Genomic DNA, 20,994 nt, shown 5'->3' with positions numbered 1-20,994 from the left:
CTGTGGCAAGGTCCTATGGGAAAGAGTAACAGAAGCAGACCAGCTGACCGATGGCTTGACGAAATACTGAAAATAGCAGGAAAAAACTGGACTGAAAAAGCAAAAGATAGAAAGGTGTGGACCAGCATGGAGGAGGCCTTTACTCTGTAGAGAGGTCCTTATAAAAATATTAAACTGAACCAAAAATAGCATGAAAAGTAGGAAATAAATATTGTGAGAATTGTAAATTTGTAATATATAGTAAAGTAATGTATAATATTAAGATTTGACATCAATGTAAATAAATCATGCTAAAAATGTAAATTATTGAAAACTAATATAATGTATAATAGGTACAGCATGTAAATAACTGCGATTAAAATGACATACACAGAGTTATAATAATAGAATAAATGAATAATAATAATAAAAAATTACAGAAATAATAACTGAGATATGTATATATATGTATAAAATATGTATATAAGAAAAAAAAAAAGTAAAATTAATAAGATCTAGCATGAATATTGTTACGGTAGATGGTATACGGACACGTGGTGCGCAAGTACATACTCGAACCTTCTAGGAAGGTCCAATGTTTGTTTACGTGTTTACCCTTTATTTGTTAGCGTGTTTGAATTTAGACCTTATGACTGAGTCCATAAGGTCTAAATTAAATTCAACTTACTGCACTTATCGCAAGGACGGCAGTTTTATTGTGGTACATGCCCGAGCCTCCTAGAAATTTCCCACGGTTGTTTACTTGTTTACGTGAATCGGGAAATTTCTGGAATTCGTCTCGCCATATAAAAAGAGCCGCAGGCAGGCCCGGCAAGTCAGTTCAAACTGAGCGATCTTCAAGGCGACATCAAGTGATCAATAGTGAGTGAACCAGTGAAACCTGCGACTTGGCTACGACCTAGGACAGTGATAGTGCTTAGTGATTGGACCTAGTGATTAGTGTTTGGACTTAGTGCTAAGTGTTGTGACCTAGTGTTTAGTGCAGTGTTAATAAAGTCTTCAAGAGAGTCACCAGGTCTTTCTCTCCAAATCCTCGAACCCTAGCACGTAACAATATAAACCATACTGTATTAATATATTATGTATATTGTTATAAAAGAAAAAATGGCACAACATCTACAAGATTTTGTATATAAATGTAAATAAATCATGTTGTAAATAATTAAAAATATAGAAATATGGAATGTCTATTTAGAAATGTGAATGTTGTATCTATAAACCATACTTTTGTTAATATATTGGGTATGTATATTGTTATATATAAAAATGAAAACTGACTTATGTACTATCATTAATTTATAGAATAACTGCAAATAGCTATTGTGATTATAAAAAAGATTATGTAGTGATACTAGCAAATTATATTATCAAGATTTTTGTATATAAATGTAAATAAAATATCATGTTGTAATTAAAAATATAGAAATATGGAATGACTATTAAAAGAAAAAAAAATTACTCACTATCACTATTTAGTATTTTATAGCATTACGCAAACTGTAGGTAAATAAATATTGTGATAATAAGTAATATGCATAGTACCAAATACTAATAAGCAATTGAAAAATTATAATAGTAGTATAGTAGTATATTGCATAAATGTAAATAAATGAAAATATAAATTATTAAAAATTAAAAAATAACTTTAGAAATGTAAATATTGTCTATAAAAAATATAAATATTATAAATAAATATTGTGGTAATAATGACGTAAGGAATAAAAACTAAGATTTTAGATACAAATAATTTAAACAATACTGTACTAACATATTAAGTAATATTTTTTTTATAAAGTACCTAATCATAATATTTAATGTAATAAAAATATCTGTGATGTTTAAATGCGAGCTGCGAGCACAACAATGTATGCAGATGTAATCTTTTAAGGAATTAATAAAGGCTTTTTTATTTTTATTTTTTATTTTATTATTTATTTATTATTTATTAAAAAAGAGTAATGCCAGGATACAATTTCAAAAAGTAAATCCAAGTAACGATTTGAGTACTTACAGGGGAAAGGTGTAAGAGCTGTTGATCATTTTACTCTCCGTTAGAACTTTTTTATTTCAATAAAATCATTGTTTCAAACTTACGTTTGAAATGATAATCCCAATATTGTGATGCCTTCATAAGGGAGTAAGGATTAAAAACTTGCATGAAACTTGCGTCTAAATATTTCTGTTCGCCGTCTATTTTGAAGTATTTTCAAATCCTGAAAAAAAAAACATTTAGTCCATGACAATATTTTTATCGATATAAATTATTTATACTTCAAGCAAGGTGCATCCCTAAAGCACACGTAAAAATCTATGCCATATTTGTAGCCAAATTATTACTTGATGTGACATTTTTATCACTAATGGCATAAACAGCATGATTAAGCGATTATTAAACTTATAAATTTTCTTTTTAACTTACAAAAAATACCGATTGATAAGCCCAAAAAACGTTGTTGAAAACTTACGTATGTTATGTTAAATCCACGTGTTTGAGGCATTCCTTGGCCGTTTTATGGTTTATTATTTAGCGGAAGCACAAACCCCAACAAGATATTGCATTTAACGTGCACTAAACACTTTTATTAGCACTTTTAAAAGATGAAATATGCAGATTGACTCCTTTGTTATGTTCTACTCGGACGGACATAACATTACAGGCTTTTGACGTTTATACACAGATGTGAGCTTTCTCTTTCACTCAACTTACTGCATCTTTAGTAAGAAAGAGTAACATTATCAACTGTCAAAATATAAGGCTCCCTCCAATAGTATTATACCTTCATGGGTCAATTACTCCATTCTAATTAATTCCATGCAATTACTCCATAAAATCAGTTTTTACTACCGCCATCTATATCAGCCCACACGTACTAATCGCAAATAAATGAGCGCGGGAACTTTTAAATTATTAGTGCGGTTTTAAATTCTATAGTTTTAAATGGGGTTTTTTATAGGGTTTTTTAATTAGTTGTAAGAAAAACTAAATAGGTAAACCTTGTATTCGGACTGCCGTTTACCTATTTAGCTTTTCTTACATCTAAAAATTAACACATAATCTGAAATAGAAACAAATATAAGTAATATTGTTTCTAATTTGTATAATATATAATTAAACACTATTATAGAAGAAATATAGGTTTAATTCTTTAACACAGAATGGCACAGAATGGTGAACAAAAGCGAGGGAGACATGACAATTGACAAGTATGATAGACAACTGGCTTGACATTGACATTACAATTGCGTTCATAAACTATGTTCGGGAACAATATAATTTGGATTTTATTGAAATTTAACATGTTACATATTTTTCTATTTATAAATAGTACTTGAGAAACAGAACCTCGCATAAAATATAATATTATTGCTATTTACAGATATCTTTAATAATTAATAGAATCAAGCAACACTTAGGAAAAACTCAATAGCATACAATTGTATACTATAGATTTATGCAATTTTTTATGTATTATGATGACTATTACAACATTAAATTTTAAAATATTATAACTTGAATAACATTGCTCCTCTCTCCATGTGGTTCTCGAGGTTGAGAAGGTCCGGGTTGACCAAAACACAGCCAACTCATGCTTAGGGGGATATTAGATTATCATATATATTGGATCCGATTTGATAATGTAATATTAAGTCTATGGGGCTAACCATAGACTTAATATAATATACTATACTGTCGTATAGACCACCTGACAACCCGAAAATGCGTGACCATTTTCGATCTGTCAATGTGTGCGTATGCTAGTGATGTATATTTTACTATCGATAGTATAGTATTTTACTATCGATAGTATAGTATTTTACTATCGATAGGATAGTCCGTTCGAGTTATTTTACTTGAGTTTCTATAAGAAATAAATAATATGCAACTTTGACAGATTTGTATTTCAAATTAGGTATCATAAATTTTAATTGGCAAACAAGGTGACGATTGAAAAGTAGATACACATTTTCTTTTGGAATGATTTTTCAATCGTCGGATATGTTATGACATGAGGTTCTTATAGGGGTAAATAATATACACATAACACATTATAAAGTTACATTTCTTACATAGCATAAAATATCATATTATTTTTATTACAATTATTTTTAACCGACTTCCAAACAGGAGGAGTCTAGACGTTCGGCTGTGGATATATATTTTTATGTATGTTCAACGATTACTCCGCTGTTTATGAACCGATTTTCAAATTTGTTCTTTTGTTGTACATTGTATTGTTCCGAGTAGGTATCATGTTCACAAAAGTGGTGGTCTGGTGATGGAAACCATGAGAAATCGAGGTGACTCCTTGATATTCAAATGGGAACATATTATGGTCCCAGAAAACGTTCAAAATCTTTCGATTAATAAATTTAAAAAAGTAGTCAAAGAACGTTTTGTGCCAAAGCCAAAATGATTTTATAAACGATGGCACATCTTGGGAGTAGAATGCTGAATGACTGCTTGCAAGGCTACTTCTACATGACTTACAATTATTATATTGTAAATTTTATTTTAAAAGACAATTTTTTTTCTCACTTTTTTGGTAAAAAGTGGGCTCCGTGCGAGTTTCTTACGCCGGTTCTTCTCGTCGGCTTAGTTCCCGAGCCGGTGGTAGGCATCATGTATTCTGAAAATATATTTTATTTTAGATTTGTTCAGAAATAAAGCAATTTTGATTTTGATTTTTTAAAACACCAACTGTAAGTATAGAAAACCTTAAGGACAGCTAAAAAGAGTAAAATTATTATTTTTAAACAAAAAATTAAAACCGACTTCCAAGGTAATGACAATTGTAATATTATACTTAAATGAACTAAAAAGTATTAAATAATTCTTATAATGTACTCAGTATTAATTCTGTTCTCAATCTTCATTATTTTGCAATCGGTACCAGCTAACCTAATCGCCAGTTCTCTGACAGAATAGGTATAACTGCAACTTATATACTTAGGATGGGTACCGACTTCAAAATACTTTTAGTTCATTTAAGTATAATCTTAAATAAACTAAAAAGCAATAATTGCTTATAATTGCTTATTTTTAATAATTGCTTCAGTAACAAGTGCAACAGTATGTCAAACTTACTGGTACAAATAAAGTTGGGATAGCTCCTTTAACCAAAATAGTATTTATTCTACTTTTTCTTTAAAAATTTTCAATGAAATGTTTGCTACATATTGTTGAATTTTTCTTGGGATTCCAACCAACACGCCCAATTAATTTCAGCCATTTTCCTCTTATTAGAGGATCTTGAGGGAATCTGTAAAACAAATGATTATGATATATAAATATAAAGATTCCTCTAGTTTTAGAGTCACTCTATATTATAGTAGTTATATTATATTAGCTATATTATACTATACTATATTAGTTAAAATAAGATAATATGTCTTTTTAGTCCGGCCGCACATTATCCGAATTTCTGATCACTAAAATTCGGACGCCCCGCCCCGCTCATACATTTTGACACGTCAGAAATTCTTTTAGTATGATGGGTCTACAACAAAATGTATGAACAGAGTGCGTTGCGCCGGGCGTCCGAATTTTTCTGATCAGAAATTTCGGATAATGTGCGACCGGGCTTAAGGTGATAAATATAAAGGTAAATGATTTTTAATTTTAGTTTTATGTTATTGTAAAATATCGATAAGCATATCGATAAATTTGATTCAAGCACTAGCGTATATGTAAAAAATCAATGATATTCTATGTTACTAACGTAACTAGATTGGAAGTTTACGGTAGCAACGCGTTGCCACTTTGAAGATGCCTGCAGGCATATCTCACATACATAATGACATAACGAATATATGACTTGACATTGTCTTTTGAACAAAAAAGTGGTTACGCATTTCTGAGAATCTTTTGTAAGACATTGCTACTCTTGTATTTTAGAAACTCATTGTAAAAAATGTTGATGAAAAATTTTTCTTCAAAATTAGTGTAATATAAGAATAATGGTACCTTTAGTTACGCAAAATATGAAAGTAAAAGGGAGGATTCACAATATTTTATTTGAAATAGAGAACTAAAGACAGAATATAGTAAAAATAAACACATCGTAGCAATTAGGACAAGAAGATTAATTACCTGTGAAATGTATATTTTTCAGGATTATTCTTATGATTTACACTGCAAACACTTACAGCACAAGTCGCTACTTTTAAATATAATAATATTTATTAAAAATAACAAACAAATTGAACAATATATTGGAAATACCGAAAGGGCATAAAAACGACTGACGACTTTTGACGACCTGTCAAATAAAAGTGATTACAATTTTCATTAGACTGCCTCTCTCTTTTCATCTTGTTATAATTCCATAAAGGATTTTCTTTTCTCTCGCACTCTTTGTTGGTCTTTAGCATTATAGGTTTATGGTTAGCCCCGTCTAAAACATAGTGATTATATTCTCTTTGGCCCCGACTGGTAATGCCGACAGCCGAAATATTGTCCGAGATTTTGTTGTGTGCAGTGTGGCGACGGATTGATGCTATGGCGCATGCATACAAGCCGCGCGCGATGCCTTTGTATGAAGATAACTAACGGAAGTTAGACTGGGTTGCACCAGAGGCGTGGGTAAAGTTAAAGTTAAATATAGCGTCCAAACACCCCATATTCTCATACGACATCTGTCAATTTTTCCGGTTATAGTTAAGGTTAAAGTTAAAGTTAGTTGGTGCAACCCAGTCTAACTTCCCCTTCTTTACTATGACATTGACTTTTGTCACAACTCAAAGAGAATGTCATATACTACGTAACAAGAGGTCGGACTTAGAAGAAAAAAAATTAACATTTATTATTTTTTTAAATTGAAACTAAAGTTAAAATTTTTAAGTGCAAAACCTTCCACTCTAAACATACCAAAAATTAAAAAAAAAGAAATGAGCTCAAATAATTGTTTTATTTCAATAAAAATTATTGTACATAGCTAAATAAACACAAAACAATAAAACAGATTTAATCCACAAGGTTTAGGCAACAAATCCGTCCTCTGCTTACGCTCCGATTCCGATCCAGTGGACGCGCATCTTTATACATACATACATAAGTATTATTACTTTGTTTTGTTACACTCTGTACATAGGACAGCTGAAATCTATCGCGTGTGCTCAGGCCAGCTGTATACCACCTCACTTGATCAGAGGATTTTCCCTTAGTGGCCGCACCTCTCATAATCCCATACCTTCCTTCTCCTCCTCCTTAAATCTCCATAACAACCATTGCCTGCAGACTAAAATGTTGCAAACTAGTACAGGGACCTAAAAATCTGAAATTAATGAAAAGTTTTTCATTTACTACATTTCCATACATAAATTATTATAGTTAACGTGCAATTAATTACTACAATAAATCAATAGACACATTTCAACATTTTCGAAATTAGCTGCATACATATTGATACATTATAATATTTTCCATGAAATAATAATCTATCTTTTTCATATTATTATAGTTTAAGTTGTAAATTATTATACAAATATGCAAATAATCACTATGACATACTTTGTATTAGAACACGGTATGACATAGTTATGTTTTGCTTCAATTTATCAATTTACGGTTATATTTACATTTTACAATGGCTTACCTTTTGTTTTTCACTAACTGAAAATCGAACTTTGAGTTTTAAACTTCTTCTTCGTCTTATTTATCAACCAATCACAGTCGATCTTGCTTAAAAATTGCACAGATTATCCAACTTAATTTAGTTGCTACGTTTAAATTTGGAACCCAATTATTTTTTGTTCGAAAGTTTCACCCACCTGTCACAACTCACAAGTCATAAAATTCTTTGCTTTTTAATTTATAGGAACTGTTTCGTTTTGTAATATTTTTATAATAATAAATTGATTCGTAAAATACATTTAAAGACTTAACAATGCCAAAGAAGAAAACGGGCCAGCGGAAGAAAGCAGAAAAGCAAAAACTTCGACAGAAAGAAATACGAAATGCTAGGGAACACGTCGACCTAGCTCAACAACCATGCAATCAACCGATGGAGTGTGATAAATGCCAGAAGTAAATTACTGTCTCTATATCGTGCTTTATAATAGTCCCTTAGTGCACAAGTTCAAAATATCTATTGCTATTATCTAGTTACTTACTTAAATTATTCATCTTACTTTGGTATCACTTCGTTTCCTTTATTACTTGCAAAAAATATTTTGTTAGGTTTTAAATAATTATAATATGTATAAAGTTATTAAAGTTATTATATGTAAAATTGTCTGTTACACGCCCAGCTGATAAACATGCAAAGGATTGGTGTTTTCTGTTCATTATTTTTTCTGAATTCGTAACATATTATAGTGAAGAATATTTCTTAGGTCTACGAGTCTTGGAGAGTTTTTGAATATGTAACCTTGTTTAAATTGTAGGAAGCAAAAGAGCAGAGCATTCTGCTACTTTTGTTCATCTCTGCAAAGACTTCCAATGTGCGCTCAGTGTGGTAAAGTGAAGTGCATGCTGAAGTCCGGAGACTGTGTGGTCAGACACCCTGGTGTCTACACAACAGGTCTTGGTATGGTGGTAAGCTATTTAATATTCTGAATTTTTTCTGCATCAATAAAGTTATTATTATTATTAATACTTACAAAAACTAAAACGGAAGCTATACTATTTACTAAAAAGCATAAACTTCCTGTGCATACTATTAAAATTAATGACTTTTGCACATCATGGAGTACTAATGTAAAATATCTTGGATTAACTCTTGATAACGAACTAAATTGGACAAAACATATTGAATCAACCAGTACAAAAGGTCTAAAAGCTATGGGAATGTTAAACCAATTTTTTATCGTAAATCAAAAATAAGCAGTAAAATAAAAATCTTCTTATAAAGTACATAATATGTTCACCCTATACTCACCACAGAAATGGATCTAGTTAGATAGGCCATGTGTATGTACTTCGCGTGCCATCGCATTTCCAAACGTTGTACAATATCAATCTTTCGAAAGTCTGTTCTTTAGTCTGCGCTCCACCGTTATCGAAATCAGATGTCAATCGGAATTCTAAAAATGTCTAATTGTGCCTTATTGGGCTGTGGAAATTTGACTAGAAACGTTGGTTGAAATAGTGGATATGTTTCTTTTCATCGGTAAGTAATTTTATTATTAAATCATGTGTCCTTTATTTTAAAATCAATGATTTAATGTTATTCGTGGGTGGTTGTAGTTTTTACCATGAAATCTACGTAACTGCGTGTGTACCGCATGATTCATAATACATTGCCGCTTTAGTTAGAAAATTATAGAGCCCGTTCTGTTTGTCCGCTATTGAGCGCGCAATGGAAATAAAACAATCGATACTTTCACTCATCGCTTAGTTTCGAGGTACAGTCAATATTCTCATTTTTCTGTCAAATGAAGCAAATAGTGTTGTACATATTCTCGTTTCTAATTAATCGATTTTCGAAACAGACATGAAACAGAGGAATGATAAAGTTCGCTTTGGGATATTTTGTGTTTCGGTAATTATATTTTATGTAATCTGTCTTAGATAAATGATTGGTCTCGCGCGCGCGCTCGACTCGATACCGCGCTATATAGAAAAAACAGATTTCTGAATGCGGCAAGTGCCGGTGCCTCAATATTGTAGTGTGTGTAAAATATTGTTGAGTGCGTAGATAATCGGGTTGCCAGATACGTGACTGGTGTCCATCAATGGGGAAAAATTAGTTGCGGTGGCCTTGTAATTTATTATTATTGTACAGTAAGTGCTGATTTTTCAATCACCAGATAAACTTTACCATTGGAATAAAGTCCATTCGAAAAGAATGCGATAAAATAACAACGTTGTTTAGGTCAACGAAATATAATGGGTACAATATTGATGAGAAAACGATACAAAAACAATGGTAGGAAGTTTAACGAAAGTTAAGAATGAGTCAAAAAAGCAAATGTTAAATTTGTTTTCTCATTTGTTACTGTATTGTGTACATAAAACATTAACTGTATTTAAGATTTTTATTATGATACTCATAATTCATATTTATTAATACACATTCATGATCCAGGAACTTTGAAAACTTTTTGTTCCGTTGGCGGAATTTGAACCAGCTACCCTAGCTAGAGATTTTAATGCGATCATCCACTCAGCCACTATGTATATATGAAAAAATAAGATATAATAAATAAATAAATAAAAATCACAATCTCAGAAAAATTTGGGAATTTTTAGTTTATGGTAATTGGCAACACTGAACATCAAGCGGTACTCCGATCCGAATTTTCAGGTTTATATTATTTTTCTGTGCTTATGACGATTTATATAATATTTACTGATGGTATGTGATGCCAGTATCTTTATTGTTTCTTGTAGTGTTAAGTCTTACTACGCAACTGGCATTTTGCTACGGACGTAACTTAAAATTTCGAAAATTATCGACACATCTACCTCACCCGAAGCTTGCGGCGCGACTGGCGCGGTTACGCCCGATGTGGCGTATTATTTGTTGGCGCATTTTTCAAGTACTCCGACGGTATCTAGTCGTAGCGCACGCGCGAGACCAATCATTCATCTAAGTAATATGTATTTATGTTCCTGTTTAGTGATTTAGTTTAGAATAATATAATATATTACTAGCTGTCGTGGCAAGCACATATCGTTAGATTTATCATTCCTCTGTATATTAACTCGAATAATAATCAATAAAAAAATCGATATACCTGTTAAAGTGGCAAAAGAGACGGGGCGCGGCGATGCCTTCGAATCGATTCCGCGCGTACGGGTATTCCCATCACTAAAGCGCTCTAGTGACGTCATCGAATATTCTACTCTCTCGTTAATACCGATTAGACAAAAACACAAATAAAACACAATTATTTTACGTGCACTTTTTCCACTATATTCATTTATTATTATTACTAATTAGCTAAAAATTAGCTAAAAACACGACCGGTTTCGAAACAATTCTACTAGGCTTAGTTAGCAATATATTTTCTAAGTCAGTATAGGCTATAATTTATGTTAGACTTTTCTTTTATAGGTGCATAATTTTTTACACATTGGAGTAATATAATATCTAGCATCAGCAGAAAATGATCTAAATCTTTTTTTCCTACTACATTATGTGATACCATATAAATAATTTTTAAATTTGCCGCGGTTCGCTTGGTTCAGCTTTCGTTGGCCAGACTCTAGATGTGTCGATAATTTCGAAATTTTAAGTTACGTCCGTAGCAAAATGCCAATTTGCGTAGTGAGACTATGCAATAATAACACTACAAGAAACAAGAAAGGTACTGGCATCACATACCATCAGTAAATATGATATAAATCGTCATAAACACAGAAAAATAATATAAACCTGAAAATTCGGATCGGAGTACCGCTTGATGTTCAGTGTTGCCAATTACCATAAACTAAAAAATTCCCAAATTTTTCTGAGACTGTGATTTTTATTTATTTATATATTATAACTTAATTTTTTATATACACATAGTGGATGAGTGGATGAGCACATTAAAATCTCTAGCTAGGGTAGCTGGTTCGAATCTCGCCAACGGAACAAAAAGTTTTCAAAGTTCCTGGATCATGAATGTGTATTAATAAATATGAATTATGAGTATCATATTATAATAAAAATCTTAAATACAGTTTATATTTTATGTAAGTACTTAATACAGTAACAAATGAGAAAACAAATTTAACATTTGATTTTTTATGACTCATTCTTAACTTTCGTTAAACTTCCTACCATTGTTTTTGTATTGTTTTCTCATCAATATTGTACCCATTATATTTCGTTGACCTAAACAACGTTGTTATTTTATCGCATTCTTTTCGAATGGACTTTATTCCAATGGTAAAGTTTATCTGGTGATTGAAAAATCAGCACTTACTATACAATAATAATAAATTACAAGACCACAGCAACTAATTTTTCCCTATTGATTGGGCACCAGTCACGTATCTGGCAATCCGATTATCTACGCACACAACAATATTTGTGCATTGTTTTACACACACTACAATATTGAGGTGCCGCATTCGGGAATCTTTTTTTTACAGCGCGGTATCTAGTCGAGCGCGCGCGCGAGACCAATCATTTATCTAAGCTTAAACCTATCAATGATAAATAGTTTATGGGTAAAGTTGTGTAATTGGGGGGCTAAATAAGCTTTAAAATTTGGCATAAAATATAAAGTTTAATTTAAAAAAAATGAAATATGTGCACACTGCACAGCTGTTTTGATTTAAGGGGTACCAGGGTTTTTTTTTATAAAAGCTTTTGACACCAATTTTGTTGACATCGCGCGCTATAAACTGAAGTCCACGCGGACAAAGTCGCGGGCAACAGCTAGTATTGCATAAAATCATTAATTATCCTTATTTAAGGCGGGGATAAATCTCAATCCAAAACGATAACTTTGCACACAACCAAAGACTAAGCGTATACGCATCGCAATAAGATTCATTTTAGCTTAGCATAAAACTGTAGTCACTCGAGTCGATCTTCTCTATTTTCCATGTTTTTTTTAATATCTTTGGAAATAAACGTTAAAAAACAAAATTGTTCGGTTAAAGAGTTTTTTATATAGATTTACTAACAATTTATTCAAATAAAATGTATAATTATACTAGTTAATACTTATATTTCGATGAAATAGATTTTTATCGGAGGTGAGTTTGTAAATTAATTACAGCCAAAGTATTACGTTTTATTAAAATGTTTATGGTTTAAGGTATTTTAAATATTGTGCTTAATATCTCATATTTTTTAAAACTTCGTTATTATATTATAACTAGGTAAACCGGAAGTCGGGGTAATTTTATAGTGCCCAAGTGTGTGCGCAATACACAAGAGCACGTTACGCAGGAGTAATTTTAAAGTGCCCAAGTGTATGCGCAATACACAAGAGCACTCTGGTTTCAATGAAACCAGGCCAGTTGAGCAGAAGTCATTTCATAGCGCCCAAGTGTGTGTGCAATACACAAGAGCACTCTGATTTCAATGAAACCAGGCCAGTCTTTGAGCGTAACAAATAAACCACAAAAATCATATGAAGCATTAGGTAACAACTAACTGGATAAGTAATAAATAAAAAGTTATACTTACATGGTGTAACAAAAATAAGTGATAATACTCTAGGGTGTGTACGTGTTCCTTGTAGAGCGTTCACTGTCAAAGTAGCAGCGCTGAAAGACCAAAAATATTTTTCACTTTTGTATGGGGAAACTCGTGACGCTCGGGCCCTTGCCCATACAAAAGTGAAAAAAAAATTCTCTACAAGGAACACGTACACACCCTAAAATATTATTACTTATTTTTGTTACACATTGTATTAATTAACTGTATACCACAGTCTATATTATGTTATTAGTGATTACGTATAATATGTATTATGTATATTACAGGGTGCTATCTGTGACTTCTGTGAGGCGTGGGTGTGTCACGGGCGCAAATGTCTGAACTCGCACGCCTGCACTTGTCCATTGGCTGATGCTGTGTGCATGGAGTGTGAAAGAGGTAAAACAATTCCATTTCAAACACAACAACATTTTTAAAACGGTTAATACCTCAAAAGAGAGACCATGCTATAGTTAAAATAAGAATATTTCTTACTGATACACTACTATATTTTTTGTAATAAATGACCTAAATTCAGTCACCAAATAGCTCCAAAAATCGAGAATCTTTCAAAGATTTTGTAGCCAACACTATAAAAATCTGTCCAAGTCATCTTACCCTGCAATGCACAAAGCGGACTGGCCCCTTGTTTCTCTAGAAAACAATCCCCTACCATAACCCATCAATCCCCAAGCGGCAGCCGGCTGCCGCATAACAATGGAAAATCTATTGTATCTGCTATACGCACGATAGAGGTGCTACGTACTTCACACTTGTGTTACATATTATGTCGCAGCTAGGGAATGCAATCCCGCAAGATAATTTCAATCCCGGTATTTGCGGGATCCCGCAAGTTGATTTTAAACTTTTAAAATAAATCCTTATAATGATACTTGATATACCCCGTTTTATGCTCAAAAAGTCAAAGAAAACAAACTTTGTGGAACACTTTTTTACTGGGGGTTTTTAATAAAAATAAAAGAAAACTATTTTTATATGTCTAGTGTCTAATCGTAATAATAATAGTTAAAAAAAAACTAAACAAACTCACTTATTTATTTTCATCTTATAATTAAGTTATGTTTTTTCGAAATATAGGTATAAAATTGAACTCGAAGAGTCCGCTACTTACATACAGCCCAAACTTATAAAAGTATTTTAAAAAAGTTAAGGTATTAATTTTGTGTCGTCTGCCAAACGGCTCCTGATAATCCACACTAGGTAGCCAGCAGCTGAAAAAGTTAGCTCAGCTTCCACGCTGGTTGGTACAATTGTCATTAAGAGGATACACCAGGGGCGAGAGAAATTGAAAATAGGTATTTGAAAATGTATTGCTGTCTCACCAATCTTAAGTCTCCCACCGCAGAGCGCGATAGAGACAACACGACAAAAGTTCTAATAAAAGAACAGAAAATCTTCGATTCGTTGTCCGCTGATTCCTTCTCCAAAACTTAACCGACTTAAGTAATTATTTCATTAAGAATTAAAGCAAGGCTTGAGCTGTGTTCCTATGTTTTATTTTTTTTGTATATTCTAGCCAGTTTTGTTTTCTGGGTGTTTGAGCACAGAGGAAAATCTGGCCATTTTTTTGGGTTTTTGGACGTTCTTATCTTTTTTAATAATTAAATTATGAAAAAAAAGAAAACATAGGGACATGCTAATAGTGGCCATAGATATTCAGGAAAAAAATCATAACTCTACCGGCATTATCCAGGGAGGAAACAGGGGACAGCGTTTGTATGGAAAAACGGCGGTGTGGAATCCTCTTAAAAGTGAATTGAAGTTAAATAATTGTTTAGTGGGCTGCTAGTAGCCAGTTCACGCACCTGCAGAGTTACACGTATGAATCACGCTTCTTTGTAATCCCGCCAGTCCCGCGGGATCCCGCTAAATTTTCGACCGGGATTAGTCCCGCAAAATGCATGCGGGATCCCGGTATTTCGGGATCCCGGTATCCCGGTATTGCATTCCCTAGTCGCAGCCAACTGCACAGTGTGATAAAAACCTCGATTTTGTTTCACCGCGTTTTTCTTTGACTGTAGTTGATAGCTAGATATGTAGATATACATTAGAGTAAAACTCCGAGATCAATATTCTTTGCAGTTATTTTTTTAAAGAGTGTCAAAGTTGTAGTTTTTCCGGGTCATAAATTTGCATAAAAAATTAATTAAAACTAAATTAATCTAGCATGAAGTAACATTAATTTTGTTAATACCAATTGAATAAGCACTTAAATCAAGTTTGTTGTATGGGGGCCTTTAAATATTAATTATATTTTGTTTTTAGTATTTGGTGTTATAGCGGCAACAGAAATACATACCATAATCTGTGAACATTTCATAAGTCTAGCTATAGCGGTTCTTGAGATACAGCCTGGAGACAGGCAGACGGACAGACATCGAAGTCTTAGTAATAGGGTCCCGTTTTTACTCTTTGGGTATGGAACCCTAATTACCCTTTGAGTACGGATCCCTAAAAGTATGTGAATTGGGTTTTTGAATTTTTTTTTTTGTGATAAATGGAAAGATCATATATAAGTTTTATAACAAAACTATTTTTTTTTGCAGTAATTAAAAAGTTATTTCAAAATAAAAATTAAATTTTAAATTCAGTACCGAAGATCCGCCGACAGCTCCCGAATAAACCCGAGCGCGTGTGACGTCACAATGTTAGTTTTTGCTCATTGTAGCATACAGAGATATAATAATTAGTACCTACAGTGTTTTGAGTTTTTATCTAGTAAATTCTGTTGGCATTGTTAAATAATCAAAAATGTCAAAACTCAAAAGTTATCGCTCTTGTTTTGTACCATTATGTACAAATACTACAAAAACAACTCCTGAAAAAATGTTTTTAAATGTTCCACAAGACGAAAAACGTCGAAAGAAATGGTTTCAAGCAGTGCACCGAGATTATTCAAAAACAAATCAATTTTTTTTTTGTTGTGAAGATCATTTCGATGTAAGTATTCATAATAATATTACTTAATAATATTATTACATAATATTATAACTTTTCTTAATTTTTCATTGATAGTTAGAGTAACTGAGTAAGCTTTACTCCGAACTCGGTGTTCTGGACACACACGTCCTTTTAAAACACAAATACCATTCTTACGATTAAGTTGAACATAACCTATAGCTTTATCACCGTAACTCTCAAGTGATGCTCTACAATTAATGAAATAATTATTAATTATATTTAATAGAGAATAAATACTTATTTTCATTTAGAATAGTATTTTTTAACAGACTTACCTTGATGCCTTAGCACCTCGAACTTCAGCAGAATTAAACCGAACGTCATTTTAAAAAAAATTAGTGATCATAAATATATCAACATCAGGAATATTATCCGATTTTGCTTTTATAAATCCTTTATCACACATAGTTAGTCGAAATAAACTTTTCAAATCGTTTTTCACTAATAAATTTGAGATATTTTTATCAAGTCAAAGATAATAGCCATAAACACTGTACTATCATGAAATTGCTTTAACATTATGACGTCACAAGTATGGCGACCAATCATGGCGCGTTTACAGTCACGTGATTTTTATTTGAATTTTATCAATTTTTAATTGTTTATAATTAATTTAAAAAAATTTTTTTTCAAGTTTTTTGCATTAAAAATCAATAAGTATAATAATTAATAATAAAGTTTTAAAATACATAAAAAAATCAATACTTTTTTTTTTTCAAAATCCCAATTGTGATGCCTTATCATAGCACTTTAGAATGCTATGAAAAGGATCAAGAAGTTTCAAATGTAACTTGCGAAGATTGTGCCGCCAGCAGAGGTGGCTGTAAACATAATATTATTATACAGCATTTTTAATGTGCCATGTGGCTACATCGTCGAAGCGAGCAGCCTTCAACGACTGCTACCAAGTGTTATTGAAAAAAATGGTCTTCACAACCATATACTGTACTTTTATCTCCAAATGCATCTAACCTCTTTGTGGCTTTTATCAATTTTTTTCGCATTTTAATGACCTTTCGATCTATAAAAAACAACGTTTCCGGCGAATTGGTAGTTAGTTGTATTTTTACATTAAGGCACAAGACACGATTTTCTAGTAAGTATTCCAATTGGACATGTTTAATAGTAATAATAATAATAACACAAAAACACACATACAGTTAAAAATCAATTGTTATAGATCTGCTCCATAGTTCGCCGCTTTCTTAAATCATCTTCATCCTTTCCAACATCTAATAGCAACTAAACTTTACACTTTATGAACAGGATACTTGGCAAATGCCCGGACCTGCTTCATTCTGCCGGTGAAAGCCGAGACAAAACTTTAAATCTATATATATAAAAATCAATTGCTGTTCGTTAGTCTCGCTAAAACTCGAGAACGGCTGAACGGATTTATCTTATCTTGGTCTTGAATTATTCGTGGAGGTCTAGGGAAGGTTTAAAAGGTGAGAAAATTTTTGGATGTGTGGCGGTACCCACAAATCGCCTAATATTCCTGCATCGCGCTATCGAAGTTTTCTGAGCGCGTCGGTATATATACGACAGCTGAAATGTATCACGTGGGCTTCGGCCTGACCGAGTATAACACCTCGCTCGGTCGGAAGATCTTCCTTTAGCGTCGCCACGCATTATCCCACAGATGTATAGATGCATGGATGTATATGTAGATGTATGGATGTTTGTTACTCTTTCACGCAAAAACTACTGAACGGATTTTAATGAAACTTTACAATAATATAGCTTAAACATCATAATAACACATAGGCTACAATTTTAACCGACTTTCAAAATGGGGGAGGTGTTATGTTCGTTTTCTTATGTTCAACGATTACTCCGTCGTTTGTTAACCGATTTTCAAAATTTTTCTTTTGGGTATCATCATAAATATAGGGTATCATCCCAATTCGGTATTATATTCACAAAAGTGGTGATCTGATGAAGGATCCATAAGTAAACGAGGGAACTCCTCAAAAATTATAGGGAAATATGTGGTGACTTCGGTTTCGTGAGAAGTATTCTAAGCATATGCTACCAACAAGTAAGATTTTGAACCGAGGTATACCTGGTATACCGTGGTTCGGAAGGTGCTGAGAGAACTCCTGATTCTTTATAGATACAAGTTTGGGAGTTTCGGCGTTGTTTTAAGAACGGAAAGCATATGCTTCTATGCAAATTACATTCATCATCAACATCGTCATCATCATCACTACCATATTATACCATGTTATTGGTAAGTACTTTTCATAGTCTTTTAGATCGAGACTCAAGTTTGTCAAGCGATAATTTAAAAAAATCTATACCTACCTAATATTATAAACCTGAAGAGTATGTTTGCTTGAACGGAATCGGAGGAACTACAGATCCGATTTAAAAACTTATTTCAGTGTTAGATAGCTCATTTATCGAGTAAGAACTAAGACTATAGGCTAAGACTAATACGACCGAAGAAACTCAGGAAAATGTGGGAAAAACGGGGGAAATATTAGAAATTACGAACTACTGGAGCAATTTTTATGGCAATATTTGGCACAGATATAGAGTAGACCAAGTGAAGGGAGTAGGGACATAAGAGCTATTTTTATGGGAAAATGTACGGTTTCCGTAAAATTCCTAATTTACGCGGGCGAAGCCGCGCGGGACATCTAGTAAACAATAATAATAAAATAGTACCTGTTATCATATCCTCAACCGGCGTCATCACTAAAATTCTACATTCTGCCCTGAAAACAATAGATTTACATAAAAATTCATACATTCAAATGCAAAAATCCATTGTCATTGTACATGCTCTATAGTTCGTCGATTTCTTAACTCGTCGTCATCTGTCACCTCATCACAATCATAACTCTGCTTATGAATCAGGTTACTTGGCATCAGCCCGTACCTGAATATTTTATCCGGCTAATAGCCGAGACTCGAATTGTTTACAACATAACAATAATAAAAAAGCTTTATTAATTCCACTATGTAAATTAAGGGGGGTATTACATTATCATTTATATTGGATCATTTAAAGGATCCAATATATCTGATCATTTGATCATATCTGCTTATTACATTATCATATTTCATTGATCCTATTTTACGTCATATGTGGTTTCAATAGCCAATGCAGTGACAAGCCAATTTCTTCCTGCGCTGGCCACCGTCCTCGTCCTGCCACCGCGGCACCGGGCTCACGGGCGGCCTCTCTTTCTCACGCCATGCGGTCCCTTCCATTTTGTGGTGTTGACAGTCCATCGATTATCATCATATCTGGCGAGTTGACCAGCCCACTTCTATTTGAGTTTTTGAGCAAACTGCAGAGCATCTTTTATTTTTGTTCTTTTACGTATTTCTGTGTATCCTTACTCTATCTTTTAATTTTATGTTTAAACAACTTCTTATATTGCTCTTTGAGTGGTCTGGATTTTTTGCCTTGCCTTCTGGTCGTAAGTCCACGTTTAGCATCCATACGTGAGACAGGGTAGAAGTGTCGTATCCGAGATAATGCTTTTTAATTTTAATGAAAGTTTAGATTTCATAATTTCTTTTTGGGCCCAATATTTTTTTCCGTGTACTCTTCTCTTTATTTACTCTAAATTTCGACGAATTTTTATTAAATTAAATTTGTTTTCCCAAGTAGGTACGTATAGTTCTCTACTTATTCGAGAGGCACCACATTAACCCGTACTGATGTCAACTCGCTGTTAGTCATGACTTTTGTTTTTTCTAGGTTTATTTCAAAGCCCACGCGAGCACTAGCATCTTGGAGATGCTGAATCATTTTGTTGAGTTGATATGGACTTTAGAAAACAAGACGATGTCGTCCGCAAAACGAAGATGGCTTAAATATTTTCCATTCACATATATTCCTTGTTGAATTGTGTTTAATAGTATTTAGGTATAATTTCGACGGCAAAGGCGCGCGACCGCGAGCGGACTGAGTGAGCCAGACTGAGCGGACTGTACGATGGCGTCACACCATAACCGGGCACCCGCGTCGTACAGTTACAACTTGTTTTGCTTATAAATCGTAAACTAATTAACGTATCCAAGTAATTCTCTCGCTAGTATTTTTTATTTATTGACAGAGAATATGGACTGCTAATAATCAAAATTAGGTAACATTCTTCATTCTAAAATAATGATTTAAACTGGAAAAAAATTGGAGGTTATAAATTTTCCCTTAAGTTGTGTTAAATTACTGATCTTATCAAATTATAATTAATAATGCAATATTATGCAATTATTTGATATTAACATGTAAAATTGACCCATCAGGTGTGTGGGAGCACGGTGGTCGCATTTTCCGTTGCTCGTTCTGTGCGGGTTTCCTATGTGAGGATGACCAGTTCGAGCACCAGGCCTCTTGCCAGGTGTTGGAGTCTGAAACCTACAAGTGTAAGTTAACACTAACTTTTATTTACGTTTATAATAATGATTGCTTACATTTTTGATTCAAGTAAAATGTTTTTAAAAACATTTCACTAACCTAACGCGAACGCTAGTACGAGTGTTCGGGTGCGGGTAGTGTAAACTGTAAAAGTGTGTCTGTGGCAGGTCAATCGTGCAACCGTCTCGGGCAGCACTCGTGCCTGCGCTGCAAGACCTGCTACTGCGAGGAGCACGTGCGCCGGCGAGGCACGAAGCCCGCGCGCGGCGCCCCGCCCTGCCCGCGCTGCGGGTACGCGCTGCAGCCCGCCTCCGACCTCAGCCTCTCCAGTCAGTACCGACATTATTATTTAGAAATGCTCCCAGCTATTATATACAAGAAGTTAACCAATGCTATCATCGATGATATTGTTTTCGACCGACTTCCAAAAAGGAGGAGGTATTAATACGTTCGGCTGTATGTATTTATGTTCAACGATTTGAATCGGACCGGAATTTGATATCGGACCACAACTCAGATCTTGTGGTCCGATTTTCAAAATTATTTTTG

The 20,994-nt window shown here is 33.2% G+C and overlaps 1 protein-coding gene across 2 annotated transcripts in view; it reads left to right on the top strand.

The window, feature by feature from the left end:
* The first annotated feature begins 7,787 nt into the window (after positions 1–7,787).
* Positions 7,788–20,994, top strand: part of LOC121726023 (zinc finger protein 330 homolog) — a 37,001-nt gene continuing 23,794 nt past the window's right edge. Inside the window, exons 1-5 of one of the 2 annotated variants that reach the window (XM_042113238.1) lie at positions 7,788–8,026; positions 8,386–8,536; positions 13,373–13,484; positions 20,334–20,453; positions 20,613–20,774. In XM_042113238.1, coding sequence (XP_041969172.1) covers positions 7,887–8,026; positions 8,386–8,536; positions 13,373–13,484; positions 20,334–20,453; positions 20,613–20,774 — 685 coding nt within the window. In that variant the 5' untranslated portion in view covers positions 7,788–7,886. The remainder of the gene's footprint in view (positions 8,027–8,385; positions 8,537–13,372; positions 13,485–20,333; positions 20,454–20,612; positions 20,775–20,994) is intronic. The other variant, XM_042113239.1, reaches the window with a different exon arrangement.

This window comes from Aricia agestis, chromosome 4, assembly GCF_905147365.1.
Source record: "Aricia agestis chromosome 4, ilAriAges1.1, whole genome shotgun sequence".
Lineage (NCBI taxonomy): Eukaryota > Metazoa > Arthropoda > Insecta > Lepidoptera > Lycaenidae > Aricia > Aricia agestis.
The sequence above is the reverse complement of the archived record's forward strand: the minus strand, read 5'-3'. Positions and strand labels throughout refer to the sequence as shown.